The 17,247-nt window shown below is 43.5% G+C and overlaps 1 protein-coding gene and 1 non-coding gene across 5 annotated transcripts in view; one reads left to right on the forward strand and one right to left on the reverse strand.

Moving 5' to 3' along the window:
- Nucleotides 1-582: 582 nt before the first annotated feature.
- Nucleotides 583-709, forward strand: LOC147638795 (U11 spliceosomal RNA). The gene has a single exon (XR_015265312.1). It is a non-coding gene; the product is annotated as a U11 spliceosomal RNA (small nuclear RNA).
- Nucleotides 710-3,516: 2,807 nt separating this feature from the next.
- Nucleotides 3,517-17,247, reverse strand: part of LOC147638796 (uncharacterized) — a 33,646-nt gene continuing 19,915 nt past the window's right edge. The window contains exons 9-10 of one of the 4 annotated variants that reach the window (XM_086784467.1): nucleotides 4,178-4,278; nucleotides 3,517-3,975 (exon numbers count right to left, since the gene is read on the reverse strand). In XM_086784467.1, the coding sequence (XP_086640593.1) occupies nucleotides 3,971-3,975; nucleotides 4,178-4,278 (106 nt within the window). In that variant the 3' untranslated portion in view covers nucleotides 3,517-3,970. Of the gene's footprint in view, nucleotides 3,976-4,118; nucleotides 4,279-17,247 lie in introns of all 4 variants that reach the window. The other 3 variants (XM_086784441.1, XM_086784457.1, XM_086784447.1) reach the window with 3 other exon arrangements.

Below are 17,247 nucleotides of genomic sequence, written 5' to 3' on the forward strand. Positions count from 1 at the left end.
CCCATCAGATATACTCAATAGCAGTTCCGATTATTCACACGGATCTAAAGGTGCCTTCTCCCTGGGTGTGTGAAGGCGACCTTAGCGTTACCTTTCTGCTGATGAGACCAAAGAAGTTAGCAGATTGGATGGCATCGAGGTCTGCAAAAACAAGAAAGGGTCCAAACCTACCTGACCCGCTAGATATGCTCAATAGCAATTGTGGTTATCCACCCAAAGTTAAAAGTGCCTTCTCCCCTAGGTGTGTGAGTGGTATAAAACGGGACCTTAGAGTGCTACTTTTCTACCGACCAAAGAAGTTGGCAGATTTACTAGCGTTGAGGTGTTCGGATAGGAAAGGATCCACTTGGGTTCGAAATCTGCATTACCCGTTAGATACACTCAATTGCGGTTGTGGCTATCCACATGATGTACCCTCGTGGGTGTGTGAGTGGAATAAAACGGGATCTTATTGCCACCTTTATACCAGAGGTGATCGCAAAAAGATGGCCACGTGTAAGGTGTGAATTTATCCCATATACGGGAAGCATATGGATCAAAATGTCGAGAGTATAAGATGCACTGCAAGAAGACTCAAAAAATTAAAAGGGTCGGTTGGCTAATTGTGCCACGCGCATTCTCGCAATGCACGCCGTATGGATATCTAGACATATGGCCGACACAATTTTTGTGCTCCAAAGAGGGTTGGCTCGCTCAGCCGACCCTACATACGATTATGACCTAGAGAGGAAATATCAGAAAGAAACCTGCGCCCTTTCAAAAGATGAGACCTTTCCTGGACACAGCGCGTTCGCAAACACTTAGCAAGAGGCGAGCTTAAAGAAACCTGCGCCCTTTCAAAAGATGAGACCTTTCCTGGACACAGCGCGTTCGCAAACACTTAGCAAGAGGCGAGCTTATGGGCCAAACTCGTTACATATTTCTTACATTTGGTGAGTTCATTTCTTTGGTGCAAGGCCCATTCTGGACCCCTCTCTCTCGGCTTATGGAGCAGTCTTGGAGGCTAGTAGTATACATGAGCAGAGGGACACAGACGGAAGGTCATAGGCCTGGCAGGATCAAGAAGCAACTATTAGATACTAGACCACATCGTCACCCTTCACGCACCATGACAAGATTAGAGCACGGAAGGGGACGTTTGTTGCTTCGTGGACTTATAGGAAGGCCTGTGACTCAACCCCGAAATCACAGCTTTTTACGAGCGTCATTACCCCACCGTAAATAATATAGGGGCTGTGGCACTCTATCTAGCCGAATTCGAGCACCGAGAAGAGATTCGTAACACCCGTCGATGGCCACGGGGATGTACATTGACAGTAGCGAGGTTCGGTGCCACATGAGGTGGGCATTGTTGATTTACCTCATCTATCACTCAGCTCTATCATTGTACCCAACTGTTACCCTTTTACATTCAGTTCATTTCATTTTTGTACTATATCTAGGAAGAGATATGCCATGGAAACATTGTAACACTAAAGTCTCATAGGCCAATTTGTCCTTTCGTAGACGTTTAATTCAACTTTCTTTCATTCTCTCTCCCCCAGATAGGAAAGGGGACCTAAGCGCTACCTTCTGCCAGCAGCCAAAGAAGTTGCAAATTGACTAGCGTCGAAGCCTCATGATAGGAGAGGATCCAGCTAGGTTCAGAACCTACATGACTCGTCGGATACCCTCAATAGCAATTGTGGTTATCCACCTAATGTTAAAAGTACTTACTCTCTCTCTCTCTCTCTCTCTCTCTCATATATAACATGTACATATATATACACACACATATTCACGCATGATAATAACTTTCGTAGAATAAGGATAACCATGGGCACAAGTGCTGGCTGCAATGTGTACGTGTTATAAAGTTGATTCATTTGGGGATTGGAATCTTTCCTACTAGGATATTTTGGTAGGTGAGGTAAAAGGAAAAATCCCAAGCTCCCCCTACTCTTCCAGATTGCTCCAAGATTGGAGATCTACGCTCATAAATTTGCATTGGGCACATAGGCCAATGCCTCCTGGAAGCACACTAGTAGATGAAAATGTGCATTGGACCAAAGCATTTGATATGCCATTGGCTGTGGCTGAGCCAAAAAAAGCTTGTTTTTTAGCACGAAAAGGAATTTGCAACATGGGCGATTTCATATCGACTGAAGGCAGACCATTGTCGTTTCCACAAGCACAAAGACGATTGCATTTGGGAGCCCATTACCGCCCTTGTATGGAGACTTATCGTTGATCAGCTTAGCAAGACATGGGTATATGTCCTATATGTTGGTTGGGCAGAGACAGGATGATCAGCTGCTAAAAACAGCCTACCAGGTTATATTACACAATTTACTCTTTATGGACCGACAACGGCAAGGATACACACGCGCGTGCGTGCGCACGCGCACACACACACAAAAACATACATACATGTATAGTATATATACATATAATATACACATACATATATATATTCATGTATATATCTCTATCTGTATATATATATATATATTGTATGTATCAATGTGTATACACCAAATGCAACGTGAGACTGACCGCTCGCATGACAGGCCAAGCACCCACCCCAACACTTTGCTTATTATGCCACCAAGGCAAGGTAGAGTTAGAAAACAATCCTTGCTACAGTCGGACCCCTGTTCCGACACTAGAGAGAACTTTGCCTCAAGCGTATCTATACACTAGCTCAGCGCAGTCACATGATACCCATAGAAGCGCACACAACACAAATTATGGAGACCTGGAACCAGTTTTCACACTCTCCTGACATTTGACCCGATACCAAATGTATGGGCCTCTAAGCCACCTGGACACACTTTCCGATGCACATCACTTTCATATTTCATTCTTATTGCAAGATGTATTGCTTTTTTCTGGTCCCATTTGCAGTGTCCAGCTTTTATGTACATTAAATCAATCCCCATCATCATTTCTCACAATTGCTTTCACCTCAATGCATCACTTGTCCAACATCCAACTCATTGCTTCGACACATCTTCTAATATTGGACCAGTAAAGCACCTGAAGGGTCTGCCTTCAATTTAAACCAAACGTGCCTAAAACCCATTGAAATTTTCAAAATAGATATGTTTTCCTGTATATCAGCTACATGGTAGCTTCTAGCAGCTTTGAAAGTTGTGTCAAAGTTCTGATTTCTTACACCTGTGTTCACCACCATGAGCTGTGCATTTGGTTCAGAGCACATGTAAGTTCAAGTATCATGTTTCTCATGCCTTGTGACAGTTAAGCAGCATTCTTCATCCCACAGTAGCATCTAAAAGGGGCCTGTCTGTGAGAATTAAGGTACGTTGACATGCTCTGTCTTAGATGACCTTAACTACAAGGCTGAAAGGCCATCATTTTATGTTTGACTGATGCAACAACCTGTGCAGATAAAGTTGTTAATGCAAGGCCTTGGTTACATGTTTCCAAGTTGCTTTGACTTGGTTAGACTAATATGCACCACAATAATTAACACTTTGATGGTTAATGTGTGTGTAGAAAATAATAAACATCTATCATGTCAATTCATTTATATACCCCTTGGATTTTACGTACATATGATTCAGAATGTTGCCAAAAAGCAGCTTCCTGAACCAATCACAAAATAGCATGGCATTCTACAATTCAAGCATATCATGAAAATTTGAAACAGAGTTCTCCAATGGAAGTAGTGGCACACCAATATTCAATGGTTTACAACAGGAATACAGCTAAACAAGTGCTTAGCCTGTGCAACAACTAACAACCTGATTGACGTATGTTCAATTTCCTTCATCATCCCTACTCCAAGAAATTGGAACTTTGATTTGCTATTCTCACCAATCACAAAAGAATTGATGCTTTGATGGTTACTGCCTAAAAGAATTGGTGCTTTGCCAGCAAGCTGACCGAGTTAAATCCTTCCAAGACCTAGCTTGCAAAATCCCATCTCCTCAGAAACCCACAAAACATATCATTACAAAATGCAATTTCAATCTGCCAAGCCACACTACAGGGAGTAAGAATATTTCAGGGATGTAAATGGACTAAAACACATTTATTAAGAAGATGGATACTTCAACTGCCATTCCTGTTGTTATTAGCAAAACCACATAGATAGTAGGAAGTAACAAACATACATTGAAGGCACCATTCATCATGAGTCGGCTGCTGTATCATTATTGCAGACTATCCTCACCAGATAAATTTTTGCTGTAATACGGAAGCTCAAAGAGCAAGAATTTCTTGATCCAGCCTGGTAAATTCTCATAGACAGCAGGAGGTAGAGGCACAAGAGGACTGAAACAAAACAACAAAACATAATTGAACACATGAGTGGAAATTTAATACTCTTCTATATTAAAAAAACAACTGATTGCTTTGAAAAGTCTTAACCATGCCAACAAGCATCATCTGATCTGTATTGCAGCATGATGGTTTCGACTTGCGCAGGTTACAATACACTCTATTTCCCTGCATCTAGCATGGATTATGCTTTCGGCATAGCATGAACTATGAAGTTGTTAAATGTGCACCTCAATCATTAAACTAAAGTAAAAAAGAAAAGGGAGCACAGCTTAGCAAAAGCGGAGCAGCTGCTCACAAAGGAGGGCTGGATAAGCAGTGTGCAGCTTGGACCCATGCAGGCAGGGCCCCACAAACAGGTGGGTGGGGCAGTGTCCACAAAGCAGGGCGGGGAAGCATGCAGCCCTAGAGGGTGCCAAGTGGACACACAGCAGGTCGCTGAGGGAGTCGGAAGTTCCAGCTTCACCTTTTCAAGCTCCTGTATTCGGTGCTTAAAGAACATTTTATTTGTTCTTCTGCCTATATACCCAAACCCTGATCTCCTGCACCTTGTAACCATAACCCTAATCTCCTTCGCAATTATAAACTCTTGTATAGAGAAACTCTCTCTCTCTCTCTCAGATGCCTCGGATTTGTATCATATGGCTCGGATTTGACATTCCCAGCTGATAGCTCTCGTCTTTGTTTTCTTTTGTACCATAATGAGATTGCATGGACACTATTGTATCACTTTGGTCTCATAGACCCACTGGGTCTTTTGAAGACGTTTAATATAACTGTCTCTCTCTCTCTCTCTCTCTCAATGTGTGGTAGATTGGTTAGCTCATGGAGTTGTTATTCAACACGTCTTGTGTTCGAATCTCACTCCCGTCGGATAGATCATATTTGGTCTCTTGGGATTGTTCCTACGACGTTAAAAGAGCTTCTTCTTCTTCTTCTCTCTCTCTCTCTCTCTCTCTCTCTCTCTCTCTCTCTCTCTCTCTCTCTCTCTCTCGTATTAAGGGTAGAGATATTATATGCCTTAGTTCAACTCAGCGAGAGTGAAAACCATCCTCAGTAACCTTGAGGAAGCTGTCCAAAAGATTGGGGATGCTAAGATAGAGAGTGCAGAAAGCACAGCAAAGAAAGATGGCCACTCTATCGTTATAATGTACATGGAGGACCACATTGCTAGGAACATTTGAGGAGTTGAATAAAACACTAGCTAAAAACTCAAGTTCATCAGGTAAACCATATCAAAGGAGGACAAGCCAAGCACTTTTAAGCTATCAGTGAAGAGGTTATGAAGACAGCTGAAACAAAGGGAAGAAAATGGAAGAGGACTGGACTCACCCTATTAAGAAAGAGAGTCCCTCCTGCTCATTCAACCATTAAGCTACCTTCATAGAAGCAAGAAGAAAAAGGGGAAGGCACCAAATTTAAGGGTAACAAGAATTCTAGTTGTACCTACACCTAAAGACTATGTGAAAGTGCTAAAGAGTATAATGAAGATCACTATTAAGAATGTAGAAAATAAATAGTACATATTGATGAACATCTTGCTTCATGCGAGGCCAAAACAAAAGACGAAATAACTTCTCCAATGTTGGGCCCTCACCACTATTGCATGCACGGAAGCCTTGCTGTACTGATCCACAGCCCTAAGCCTGATTAAGAACAAGATGCTAATTAACATGATTAAGACAGAGGAGAGAGAAGAAGAGAGAGATTGGTGTCACGGTTTTCTTGTAATTTTTATATGGTACAAAAAGGTTGATGAATGCTTGTTCATGGTTTGGGCCCTTGGTCAGCCCCATAGGGGTGACCCCGGCCCCAGCTTCTACTGATGACTAATGATAAATGAATGAATGATCGCTTGATACAATGCTGAACCTTGTGCTTATATATGTGAGAAAGGAGCTGGTCGGCCAGTCCATAAGGCTATCGGCCTACTGCTGGACAAGATAAATAGGAAGAAATCCCAAAAATACTGCGCTTTAATTTCCATGCTGTCCATAATATTGCCATTCCTTCTGGCACTTGGCTGCCGACTATATAGGACCCTCTGCTGGCAGCCGACAATGTCCCATACCCTTTCATGGCTGATGATGATAATGATGGTGATGTGGCTATTGATGATGATGATGACTGATGATGATTCTGATGTTGTAGATGATGCTCATGTCAGGCTCCATAAACCATACATGTACTGTCATGTCAAGCTCCATATGCCACATATGTATAGTATAAAACAGAAGCAATGAGGAATTTTCTGGCATTCCCCCCAGCTTCTAAGCAGTTGACCACAACTGAAAAGCTTCCAGATAGGCCATCAAAAGTTTCGGATAATTCTAAAAATAATCCTCGTACATCCATTTTGCGTCCATAGCCGAATAGTTTTTAAATTTCATAACATACCTGCGTACAAGCTTGCCTCTCACAGGCTTAGGCTTCTTGTGAAAAACTATCTGTTGAGGTTGCAATACCTCAAGCTCATCCACCTCTAGTGGATCTTCCAAAACTGGTTCCACAAGAGGTGGTCCCACATAAGGCCTCAACAAGCTGACATGAAAAGCATTATGTATTTTCCAATGATCGGGTAATACCAATCTATAAGTCACTTCATTTATTTTCTGAAAAATCTGGGATGGCCCATAATACATGTTCGAAAGCTTAGGATATCAGCCCTCTTTACCTCGCCGCTTCCGAGGTCGGGCTTTCTCAAACTTAAGTAGCACCTAATCACCTTCCTTGAAAATAACCTCTCTTGGCCTTTTTATGTTTAATTTGAGATCTTTCTATGGATGTCTGAACCTATGCAAACGCAGTATTTAAATCTCTGACATACTCATCTACTGCAAAGATTTCATCTTTAGTGCGTTGGATAGGTGGTAACACCACTTTGCCATAAACTATCTCCAACGAAGCCTTGTTAGTTGAAGAATGCATAGTATTGTTGTATGCAAACTCAAACAAGGGTAAGTATTTCTCCCAATCTGTTTTCTATTTTCTACTGAGCAAATCAAGTACGGCTGAATTTGCAATTTCACTCTGCTCATCCGTTTAAGGATGATAAGCTGATGAAAAATTCAGCTTTGTGCCCATGTTATCAAACAATGCCCGCCAAAATAAACTGGTTGTTCAAGGATCTCTATTTCCCACAATAGATTTGGCCATGCCATGATGTTTGAAAATCTGAGCCAATAATAATTTAGCTATGTGCTCAGGTTTAATTGTTTTCCTCACAGGAATAAAGTGTGCATGTTTGCTAAAGCAATCAATGATAGTCCAAATAGCATCACTACCATGTGCAGATTTTGGCAAATCCATAATGAAATCCATGGCAATGCTTTTCCATGGTTCATGTGGAATGGGTAAAGGCTGAAGCAAACCAAGTGTTTTGCACCTATCAAATTTGACTTTCTAACACACCAAATACTCACGGACATAAGTTTCGATATCCTTGCGTAAAGCTAGCCAAAAGAAATACCATTCCAAAGCCTGCGTAGTATAGAAAGACACGATGACCTGCATACGGAGGAGCATGACACTCTTCCATAACCTTCTCATAAACCTGCAAATACAATTCTACATGTTGTAGGCGGCGGCTTTCAAAAGCCATTGCATGACTCTCTTGATTCAAAACAGTCCCTAAACAATTTCTACATGCATCACACTCGCCCACAAAGGATCTATGCAAATCTGGAATGATAAGAACAGGACCTGTTCTTTCTGAATTAGACCAACAGAATACAGCTTTCTTCTTCGTTAAATCATGTAACGGAGAATCCAAGAAGGCAAAGTGTCAAATAAATCGTAAGAACATAGGCCAATGAAACTCCTAACTTGATGTACATTTTGAAACTCTAGCCAATCCTTAATAGCTTGGATCTTGGCAAGATTCATGCATACACCCTCTTTCGAAACAATATGTCCCAAATAATGGATCTCTGACAAGAAGAATTCACTCTTCTTTCCACTGATGAAAAGCTTGTGTTTCCTAAGCTCTTCAAACACAATGGCGAGGTGCTCCTTATGCTCTACCTCACTCTTTGAAAAGATAATAATACCATCAAAGAAAGTGCCCGTGAACTTGCAGTGAGGTCTAAAAACTCTATCCATCGTTCTGTTGAAAGAGGTGAGTGCATTTGCAAGACCGAATGGTACTATTAAGTATTCATAGAGCCCAAAAGATGTCGTGAAAGCGGTTTTATGAACATTTTGAGGCATCACTCTAATCCGATGATAACCACTCTTAAGATCAATACGATTGAAACACACAACTCCCTTAAGCTTGTCAAGAATGTCATCAATTCTAGGAATCGGGAACTTGTTCTTGATGGTTATCTTGTTTAGAGCTATGCAATCTACACACATTCTGCATGAACCATCCTTTTTCTGCACAAGCAATACTCGAGAACAGTAAGGTAAAGAACTTGGTCGAATCAACCCTTTGTCAAGAAGGTCATTCACTTGAGTCATAATTTCCTCCTGTTAGGCAGCACTTATCTTGTAGGGAGGTCAGTTAGGAGGTGAGCTACCAAGGATTATGTCAATACAATGATCCTCTGGCCTCTTTGGAGGTAACTGTCCAGGAAGGGTTATCAGCAAAGCAATCACCATAGTCACTTAAAAAGTTAATCTTGTACTGATCTATGGGAGTCACAGAATCATGTTCAACATTATCACATACAAAAACCAAGTAAGAACAAGCTAATTTCTTTATTGCTTTGAAAATGGAAATATGGCTTACAACTCATATGGTACTCCCAGTCGTACCCGCATCTATGCAAATTTCCCTACCCCTATGAGTAAAATTTACTTTCTTCTCCTTATGCAAAATTTGGAAATCCAAACGGAAATGCCAGGGCATCCCAAGTATCACATCACATCTCGTAAGCGGTGCTCCCAAGTCTTCATGATCCAAATAGCCCTGAATCTGTATACGAAGCTTTCCTATGATGGGAGTGACTTTAACCTCTTTGCCCTCAAAGGCAGCATCTGCAGGAAAATCTATGTCCAACTCCTTGGACTTTAACCCAATAGCGGTATCCATCTGGATTGATATGAAATTATCACTAGAGGCATTATCAAAAAGAAACAAGGCGGTTTGATCCTTCAATTTTCCCCAAGCCTGGCCTAAAATTCTACTCTTAGGTTCATGTGCAGTATTCCCTTGTACATCAGGTATGAGTCATGACATTTACACTTGGTTTTGTATCCTGCACATAAGTCTTTTTTGACATTATGAGGGCACTAAGATTTCATATGATCCTTACTGGCACATAAGAAACATTTTCCCTCTTTTATGCATTCATAAATATGCTCTTAGGACAGCTTGGTATCATCCTTCTTACCCCCCGGCTTCTTTTCAGAGCTCCCTTTTGCATCCTTGGACTCATTAAGCATAAATTTAGGTGGCTAATTTCCAGCTTTGAATTTTCCTTTGTATGAGCTAAATTCTTGCTTTTTTGATGCTCCCTTGCCATGTAGTTCCTCTGAAATAGTGGCTAAATATATCAGCTCCTATAAAGTGTTATGGGGATAAACTTCCAGGCTCTTTTGGATGATCCGTTTGTTGCAACACCAACTCGAATTTCCTTTTCTTCTCGTCCTCACTAATAGTCATGAAGGGTGTGACCTTTAGAAGAATCCGCCAAAATTTTGAAATGTACGAAGAAATGGAATCCCCTTCATCCTGTGTTAACCAATCCCATTCCTTCCATACATCTTTTTCAAAGTGGGGGGAAGAAACTAATCATAAAATTGCACCTTGAAGGTACTCCAAGTACGAGCAATTGTTCTGTCTAAGAGCTTTGCCATCCACCAATCACTCGCAGTCTCTTTCAGATGCATTTCCACATGTCTGAGCATAGATTTCTCTATGAAATCCTCAGTGCAGAAGGCTATTTCAAATTGCCTTATGAATGCAAGTGCCTTAGTGGTGTCCAGTTTTCCATTATAGCTCTCAAACTTTATGTCCTTGTCCCCCGACTTGAATTCTTTGGCCTTCTTGTTATGCCGAGCATCCCATCGCACTTGTTCATCATCTCCTTGGATATATCTACGATGACAGCGATGCCCACATCTAGGGCTTCCACGCGAGATGGAACTCTTGGAGCTGGAACATATCTAGAGGGCCGAGATGTCACAAACAATGCATTTTGGTGTTCCTCATATTTCATGTGGGCTAAAAACCCCCCTTCATCTGCTTAGGCTGCATGCCGACATACATGATTTCCTCGGGCTGCATGCCCTCTCATATCAATTGTCCAGGCTGCATGCCCTCTCATAACATCTGTTCAGGCTGCATGCCCACTCATCACTTTCTCGGGCTGCATGCCCTCTCACATCACTTGTTCACGTTGCATGCCCTCTCACAACATCGTCAAAAGTCCCTTCACGGGATTACCTGCAAGGTTGCCGTGTGAAAACCCACTTGCCCTCATCATCAGAAACAACATCGCCACGGCTTTTCAAATATGCAACAGCCAACTCTCAAAGTTTCTGAACCCCCATCTATTGAACAATTGCATCAAAAGTGACCACATTTGCCTTAGCCTGAGACTTGGAATCAATAACCCTTTGTACATCCGGGTCCATTTGTAAAGCACGGAGCTCTTCAAGCTTGTTCATCAAAGCATCAAGATCTTGTTGATCTTCAGCCCTAGCAGCTAACTGTGAGTCATTACCTACCAAAGCCCCAACACAATCTCTATCTCTATCCTCTTCCCGCATGCGGCGAACACGTGTAATAGAATCCTTCATAGATTGATCTGAACGGCTAGCCATGATGTTTTTACCAGATTCTTCAGATAGAAAAAGAATTTTTGTGCCACGGAACTGCTCCTCCCAACCAGCTTTCCAAGTATGATACTGAAAAGACTACAAGGGTACAACAGTGCCCCTACTCAGACAAGAGAGCCACGAAGTTTTTCAACACGCTCACTACCACTTAAACCAAAGGTAACTCCTTTCAAAGTGCTTCAGTAAGACGAGGGCTACCTCAGAATCCCAACCTTCTTTCACGCATAATAACTCCTTACAACCATATCAAGCATCATGTATGGCATAAGCTTTGTAGAAATCCAGGCTCTGATACCAATGTAGCGAAAGGACAATTGTAATATGGAAATCTTATCTATCATGAATACTGATCAAACACAAACATGCCACAAAAGAGAGAAGAAAGCAGCTCTACACGGTACACCACAGTAGGGGCCAGAAGATGGGCTGAACCCCCCCTCCCTTATTGTTAGATTACCAAAAAGGAGTCTGCTTCAGATACAACCTTGCGGGTGCCCAGGGATTCTTCACTGGCATGAACCTAAATCTTCCAGTACAATATGAAAACAAAAACCAAAACATATGCTGAATTCAATGTTCCTCAATAGAACTAGAGAGCTTTCCCAGATTTAAGCACGTGTAGGACAGCCATGGACAGCCCACAAAATTCCCACATCAGCCCAGAACAGCCCTATATGGTTTTCTCCAATCGTGTCAAGCCCATAGATAAAGTCGACCAGCCTCAAGGGGCTGTACCAGCAATCGACCAGCCTCCAGAGGGCTGCTCCAGCAGTCGACCAGCTCTCAGATGACCCGAAGGGAGTCGGCCAGCAGGATATTGCATGCCAGGAGCAGTTGGCCAGCAGAAAGAGCCCACCCTTCAAGTCGACCAGCCTCAAGGGGCTGTACCAGCAGTCGACCAGCCTCTAGAGGGCTGCTCCAGCAGTCGACCAGCTCTCAGATAACCCAAAGGGAGTCGGCCAGCAGAATATTGCATGCCAAGAGCAATCGGCCAGCAGAAAGAGCCCACCCTTCAAGTCGACCAGCCCTCTGCTCAAATAGGATCAGCCGCCTAGCAGATTCACACGCCTGGAAAACAGTCAACCAACTCTTTCGGAGGCCCACACCTAGTCAGACCAGCAGTTATTTGCTCCAAAACAAGTCGGCCAGCTCCACCATCCACCAAGAAAGCATGCGACCAGCCCTAACTCGACTTCCCCTCTACTATTAGAGCTTCCCCGCCAAAAATATCAAATCGTGTGCTTTTTTAGGTCCAGAAGGAGGCGCCTACAAGCAAGCAGCCCATAATATGTCCAGTGCCCGACCTTTGGCCACCACGTGTATTTAAATAGTCCTGCCCTATGTGTATAGCTTATAAATTTGCCCAGTCACTTTTAAGTGAGTGTGGATCTGCATCAATAAATATTACCATGTGAAAGCATAAAGCTGTAAATTGAGTTTTTAGGAGCACTTACAAGTTACCACCTGTGAAACACATGTAGACCACCTGTCAGTCCAAAACAAGTGTGCACATGCACGTCCACAGGGTGCCCAGGCGTCCCTGGCTCCATGGACAACACAGGCAGTAATCTCAAGCATTGTACAGGAAAACAAAACAAGTCATCCAAATATAAAATTAAGGTCATGCACACACATGACTGCAACTAAACTGGAAGAAACATCCATCTACTCAACTGTATCAATCAGGTAAAGTGTTCACGGATCCAAAATTCTTCCGGAATCTTCCCAAAACATAAGTACAAGTGAACACTAGGATAGCTAGTCCCGGGAAAACACACCATGTCAAGCTCCATAAGCCATACATGTACTGTCATGTCAAGCTCCATATGCCACACATGTATAGTATGAAACAAAAGCAATGAAGAATTTTGTGACAGGTTCACAGGCCTCAGATGGGGAAGGTGGATCGGCTCCCGTGGGAACCTCTAGAAGGGGGAATGCGAAGGGAACCACCTGCTGCCAAATAAGCACAAACGAAAGTGACAGGCCAGGATCACCGAAAAACGAGGGGGACGAGAAGGCGAAGATTGAGGCAAGAAGAACCAAGATCAGTAAAAAAGGAGGGGGGCAGTGACGAGGAGGTGAGGCAGGGCCAGGGGTGAGGGGGGCTGAGAAGAGGCAGACTTAGAGGGAAAAGGGGGAAGGGGTGGGGGGGGGAGGGCTAGGTGGCATGTGAAGTAGTGGCTGGGCGCGCAAGTAGAAACGAAGGTAGGGGGAGGTGAAGTGGCGGGAGGGGCATAGAGGCGGGAGAAGCACCAAGGCGACCTTGAGCTAACGGGAGGGCAAAGGAAAGCAAACGGGAAGAGGTGAACAGGCAAGGAAGGGGGGCACATCACAATCGAGGAGTCCCCGATTCTTCTCTGCTCTAGTTTCGTTTTTTTTAGCTAATAACTCACTTATATAGGCTTGCGCTAATAGTAAAGTTTAAAAAACACTCACTAATAAATATAACTAAATATAGTTTTTCACATTTAACGCCCATAAGCCACTTATTTCCTAAGCGTCCCATCTGCAATCACCCTAGGTGTAAGCGTACCCTCAAAATATACGTCAGTCACATTTTGCTCTTGGGGTCATAGTGGGGGGACTTTTTATATGCCATCTCACTCCCTTTCCTTGAGTCCACCCTGGTTGGATCCTTGAAGAGTGGTATTTGCCCCTATTCACCACTTGCTTAAGGGACTTCCGCCCACAGCCCCACGAAACTTGGGGTTTTGGCTGGGCTACTTTGGGCACCCCTGGGCTGCAATGGCCAGCAGTCTGAACAGCCCCAAATGCAGGCTGGCTGCACATGCTTCAAAACGCACATCCCGTGACTGCTGCTTGCACGTCACCCAATTGCCAGCATCTTTTCACAGTTCATCTCTCTGTCATTTCATTTGATACTTATAAGCAATAGCTGGCATCTTTTCACAGTTCATTTCATACTCAAGCAAATGCCTCTGGGCACCTGTAACCCCTCATGGGCAAGCACCTACAAACCTAAACTACACTCACAGTCACTCATCGATCTCGTCCCCATAAGTTGTAACGCATGTCCTAGGGACTGATGCGTGTGTCAAGGACGCACATCATGGCATCAGCAATGCCACTCATCTGTTTGTGTTTCTTTCAATTATCTCCGTTGAGGTAGCAGGGCAATTTGAATGAATAATCACCCCGTGGGAGTGTAGTGAACTTTGAGACTTTCTCCATTGCTGGGGGCAATGCTTCACTGAATCATAATCATAGGAAATGGGAGAAACGACGCCCCGAAACGGGGAAACACCGTTTCCCCACGTCTAGTTCACCGAAACGGCTGGAAACGGGCCCAAGGTGGTCATGCTGCCCACGTGGCATATTTTATTTTTTTTTAAAAACGTAGATCAACGCCGTTGCGCAACGCTAAACGGGCCACCTTGGTCGTGCGCCTACGAGGCAATTTTTAATTTAAAAAAAACGATGCTCAACGCCTTCGCTATGCGCTGCCCACGTGGCATTAAATAAAAAATAAATAAACATTGGCTGGCTGCCCGTTGAGAAAAAACGATCGCCGCCTCTACCGTTTCTTCCTTGCCCGTTGCTTCCTTCCCGTTGCTCTCCTTGCATCTTGTCTCAACAGTACACCATATAATCTCACCATAGAAGCTTGTGTTGTACAGTGTACTTGTCTTGTACACAAGACTTTCCTGTGACTGTGACTCAAGTCCCAAAGCTCCAACACCGTCCTCTCTCCCCTTTCTCTCTTTCCCTCCCTTTCTCCCCTTCTGGAGCAAGGCTCAAGTCGGAGCAAGGCACTTCTCAACTTGGTCCTCCACAATCAATAACTTTTAATCATTAAGTGTTTTTTTTATTTTAAATTTGTAAATGAATCATGTTTTTTTTAATGATCATTTACTATTTAAAAAATAGATAAGAAGCTTCTTAATTAAATTGCACCTTATTTATTAATAAACAAGTCCTTTTTCAATTAATCCCTCTCCTCTTCTTATTGTGTTGTATTCAATAGTTTGCACTTATGGCATTCTATGAGCGGCGTTGTGGTTGTTGTTCATGCGTGGCTGAGCGACAATACATCAAGACAGCTCATTGTCGATGCCCTTTGCCTCTTCGAGAGAGCCTGACATTGCAAGAGGCAATCTCTAAGAGGGCTCGACGATGTCATTGCCCTTCCATGTGGTTTTGGGATGATGAAGATTGCTTGCTATTGCAAATGGTCCCAAGACACACTCGAAGACGAGCCCCCATAACGCGAAACCTACAGCTTGTAGAAGAACCTACGTGGTCCTAGTTGATGCTGAGGAATCTACCAGTCATGAGGATCAAGACAATAAAACCCATGTAAAAAGTCACCTGTTGTAACTATTGCTAATGTTGAATGAATAAAGAATTTTATTTTTCTCTGAACGTTGTCGGCTCTATTGTGTGCTTTCTTTTTTTAGAATCTCTTGGCACCTTGTTCTTATTGTCCATTGCAATGACCCTTGTTCCTCGGTCCTTCTTTGCAGCCTTTGCATCCATGGCCTCTATGCATCATTCCACCTCAAAGAAGTCTAAATCTACAGAGTGGTCTTGGTGGGATGAGGTCCTGGCGGAGGATGCCTACAAAACCAGAGGCGCGAAAAGTGGACATGCAAATATTGTCTCCTTACGAAGTTAGGTAGTGCAACTTGAATTCGAGCACACCTGCTTAATCAGCATGGACAAGACATTGCATTCTGTACCAACATCACTAGTGAAGCACGAGAGGAGCTTCGTCAAAAAGACGAAGCATCTTCATCGGCTCGGAGAGCAAGGGTGGGAGTAGATCCTTCCACATATGTGGGCACTTCAGGACAAACCTCTGGAACCACCAAGTCTTCATATGGTGGAATGCCTTCATTTTTTGGACCCGCTGCAAGTCCATTTGGTGCACCACCACCAGCAGTTGGCGTGACGGGTACTGTTCGATGATCCAGGCAGAGTACACTTCAGTAGATGGGACCCAAAGAAGGAGGAGGTGGATGGTAGTGTTGCGCGCTTCTTCTACCATGATTCCATTGCCTTTCAGGCGGCTCGGTCCTTCTACTTCAAGGACATGGTGCACAAGATTGCAAAGTATGGATCCACCTACACTCCTCCATCATCAGAGGCATTGAGAACCACCTTACTAGCGAAGGAGAAGGACACAGTTGCTATAGCAACAGAGATTGTTAGGTCCTCTTGGGACAGGAATGGCATCACACTTATTACAGATGGCTAGAGCGACACTTGGTCCAGATCCATTCATGGTGTCATTGCCTATTCTAGAGGGCAATCTTACTTTATCTCATCGCATGATACATCCGAGACAGGGAAAAGTGCAGAAGCACTCTTCCTAGAGTGGTCAACAGCTATATAAGCGGTGGGTGAAGAGAAAGTGATCCACTTTGTAGCTGATGGAGAGAATGCGAACAAGGCAGCCGGCAGATTGTTGTGTGACAAGTTTCCTCATATCACATTTTCTGTATGCATGGCGCACTGCCTCAACAATCTTCTCAAGGACATCGGGAAGTTGGATTGGGTTGCTCCCATCATAGAGCAAGCCACCCAGATTGTATCCTTCATTTACAAGCACACTTTCTTGATGGCTGAGTTCAGGAAGAAGTCATCTAGAGATTTGCGCGAGTATTCAGACACTCGCTTCGGATACAACTTCCTCATGTTGGGGTCCCATAACAAGTGTTCTAGTGCCCTAAAGCAGTTGACGGTGAGTGATGAGTATGAGAGGCATGCATTGTCTGGAACCGTTGTAGGAAAGGCATGTGCGTCAAATATTGGGAACCCTCTTTGGTGGGAGCAGGTGAGACGCATCATAGCTTTGGGGAAGCCGATCATCCACTTGTTGAGGATGACAAATTCACTTCAGCCATGCATTGGAAAGATTTACTAGGGGATGGACAAGATGGTGGAAAAGTTGGAGCACATTGAGCAAGATGAACAGAAATACCAGGTATTAAGGAAGCTATGCCAAGATAGATGGGATATGTACCATTCACCTATGCATGCAGCACGTTTCATGGTTGATCCCCAATTCAAGCAGGCAGTCAATACACAGATTCAGAGGTGGCAGATGGATTGGATATGATTTTGGAGAGACTTGAGCCTGACATTGCAAAGCAGAGAACTATCAAGGATCAACTGGCAAATTATAGGGCTTGCAAGAGGAGGTTTGGAAGA

Source organism: Cibotium barometz, chromosome 4 (assembly GCF_041138505.1).
Source record: "Cibotium barometz isolate CiBa-2024 chromosome 4, ASM4113850v1, whole genome shotgun sequence".
Taxonomy (NCBI): Eukaryota; Viridiplantae; Streptophyta; class Polypodiopsida; order Cyatheales; family Cibotiaceae; genus Cibotium; species Cibotium barometz.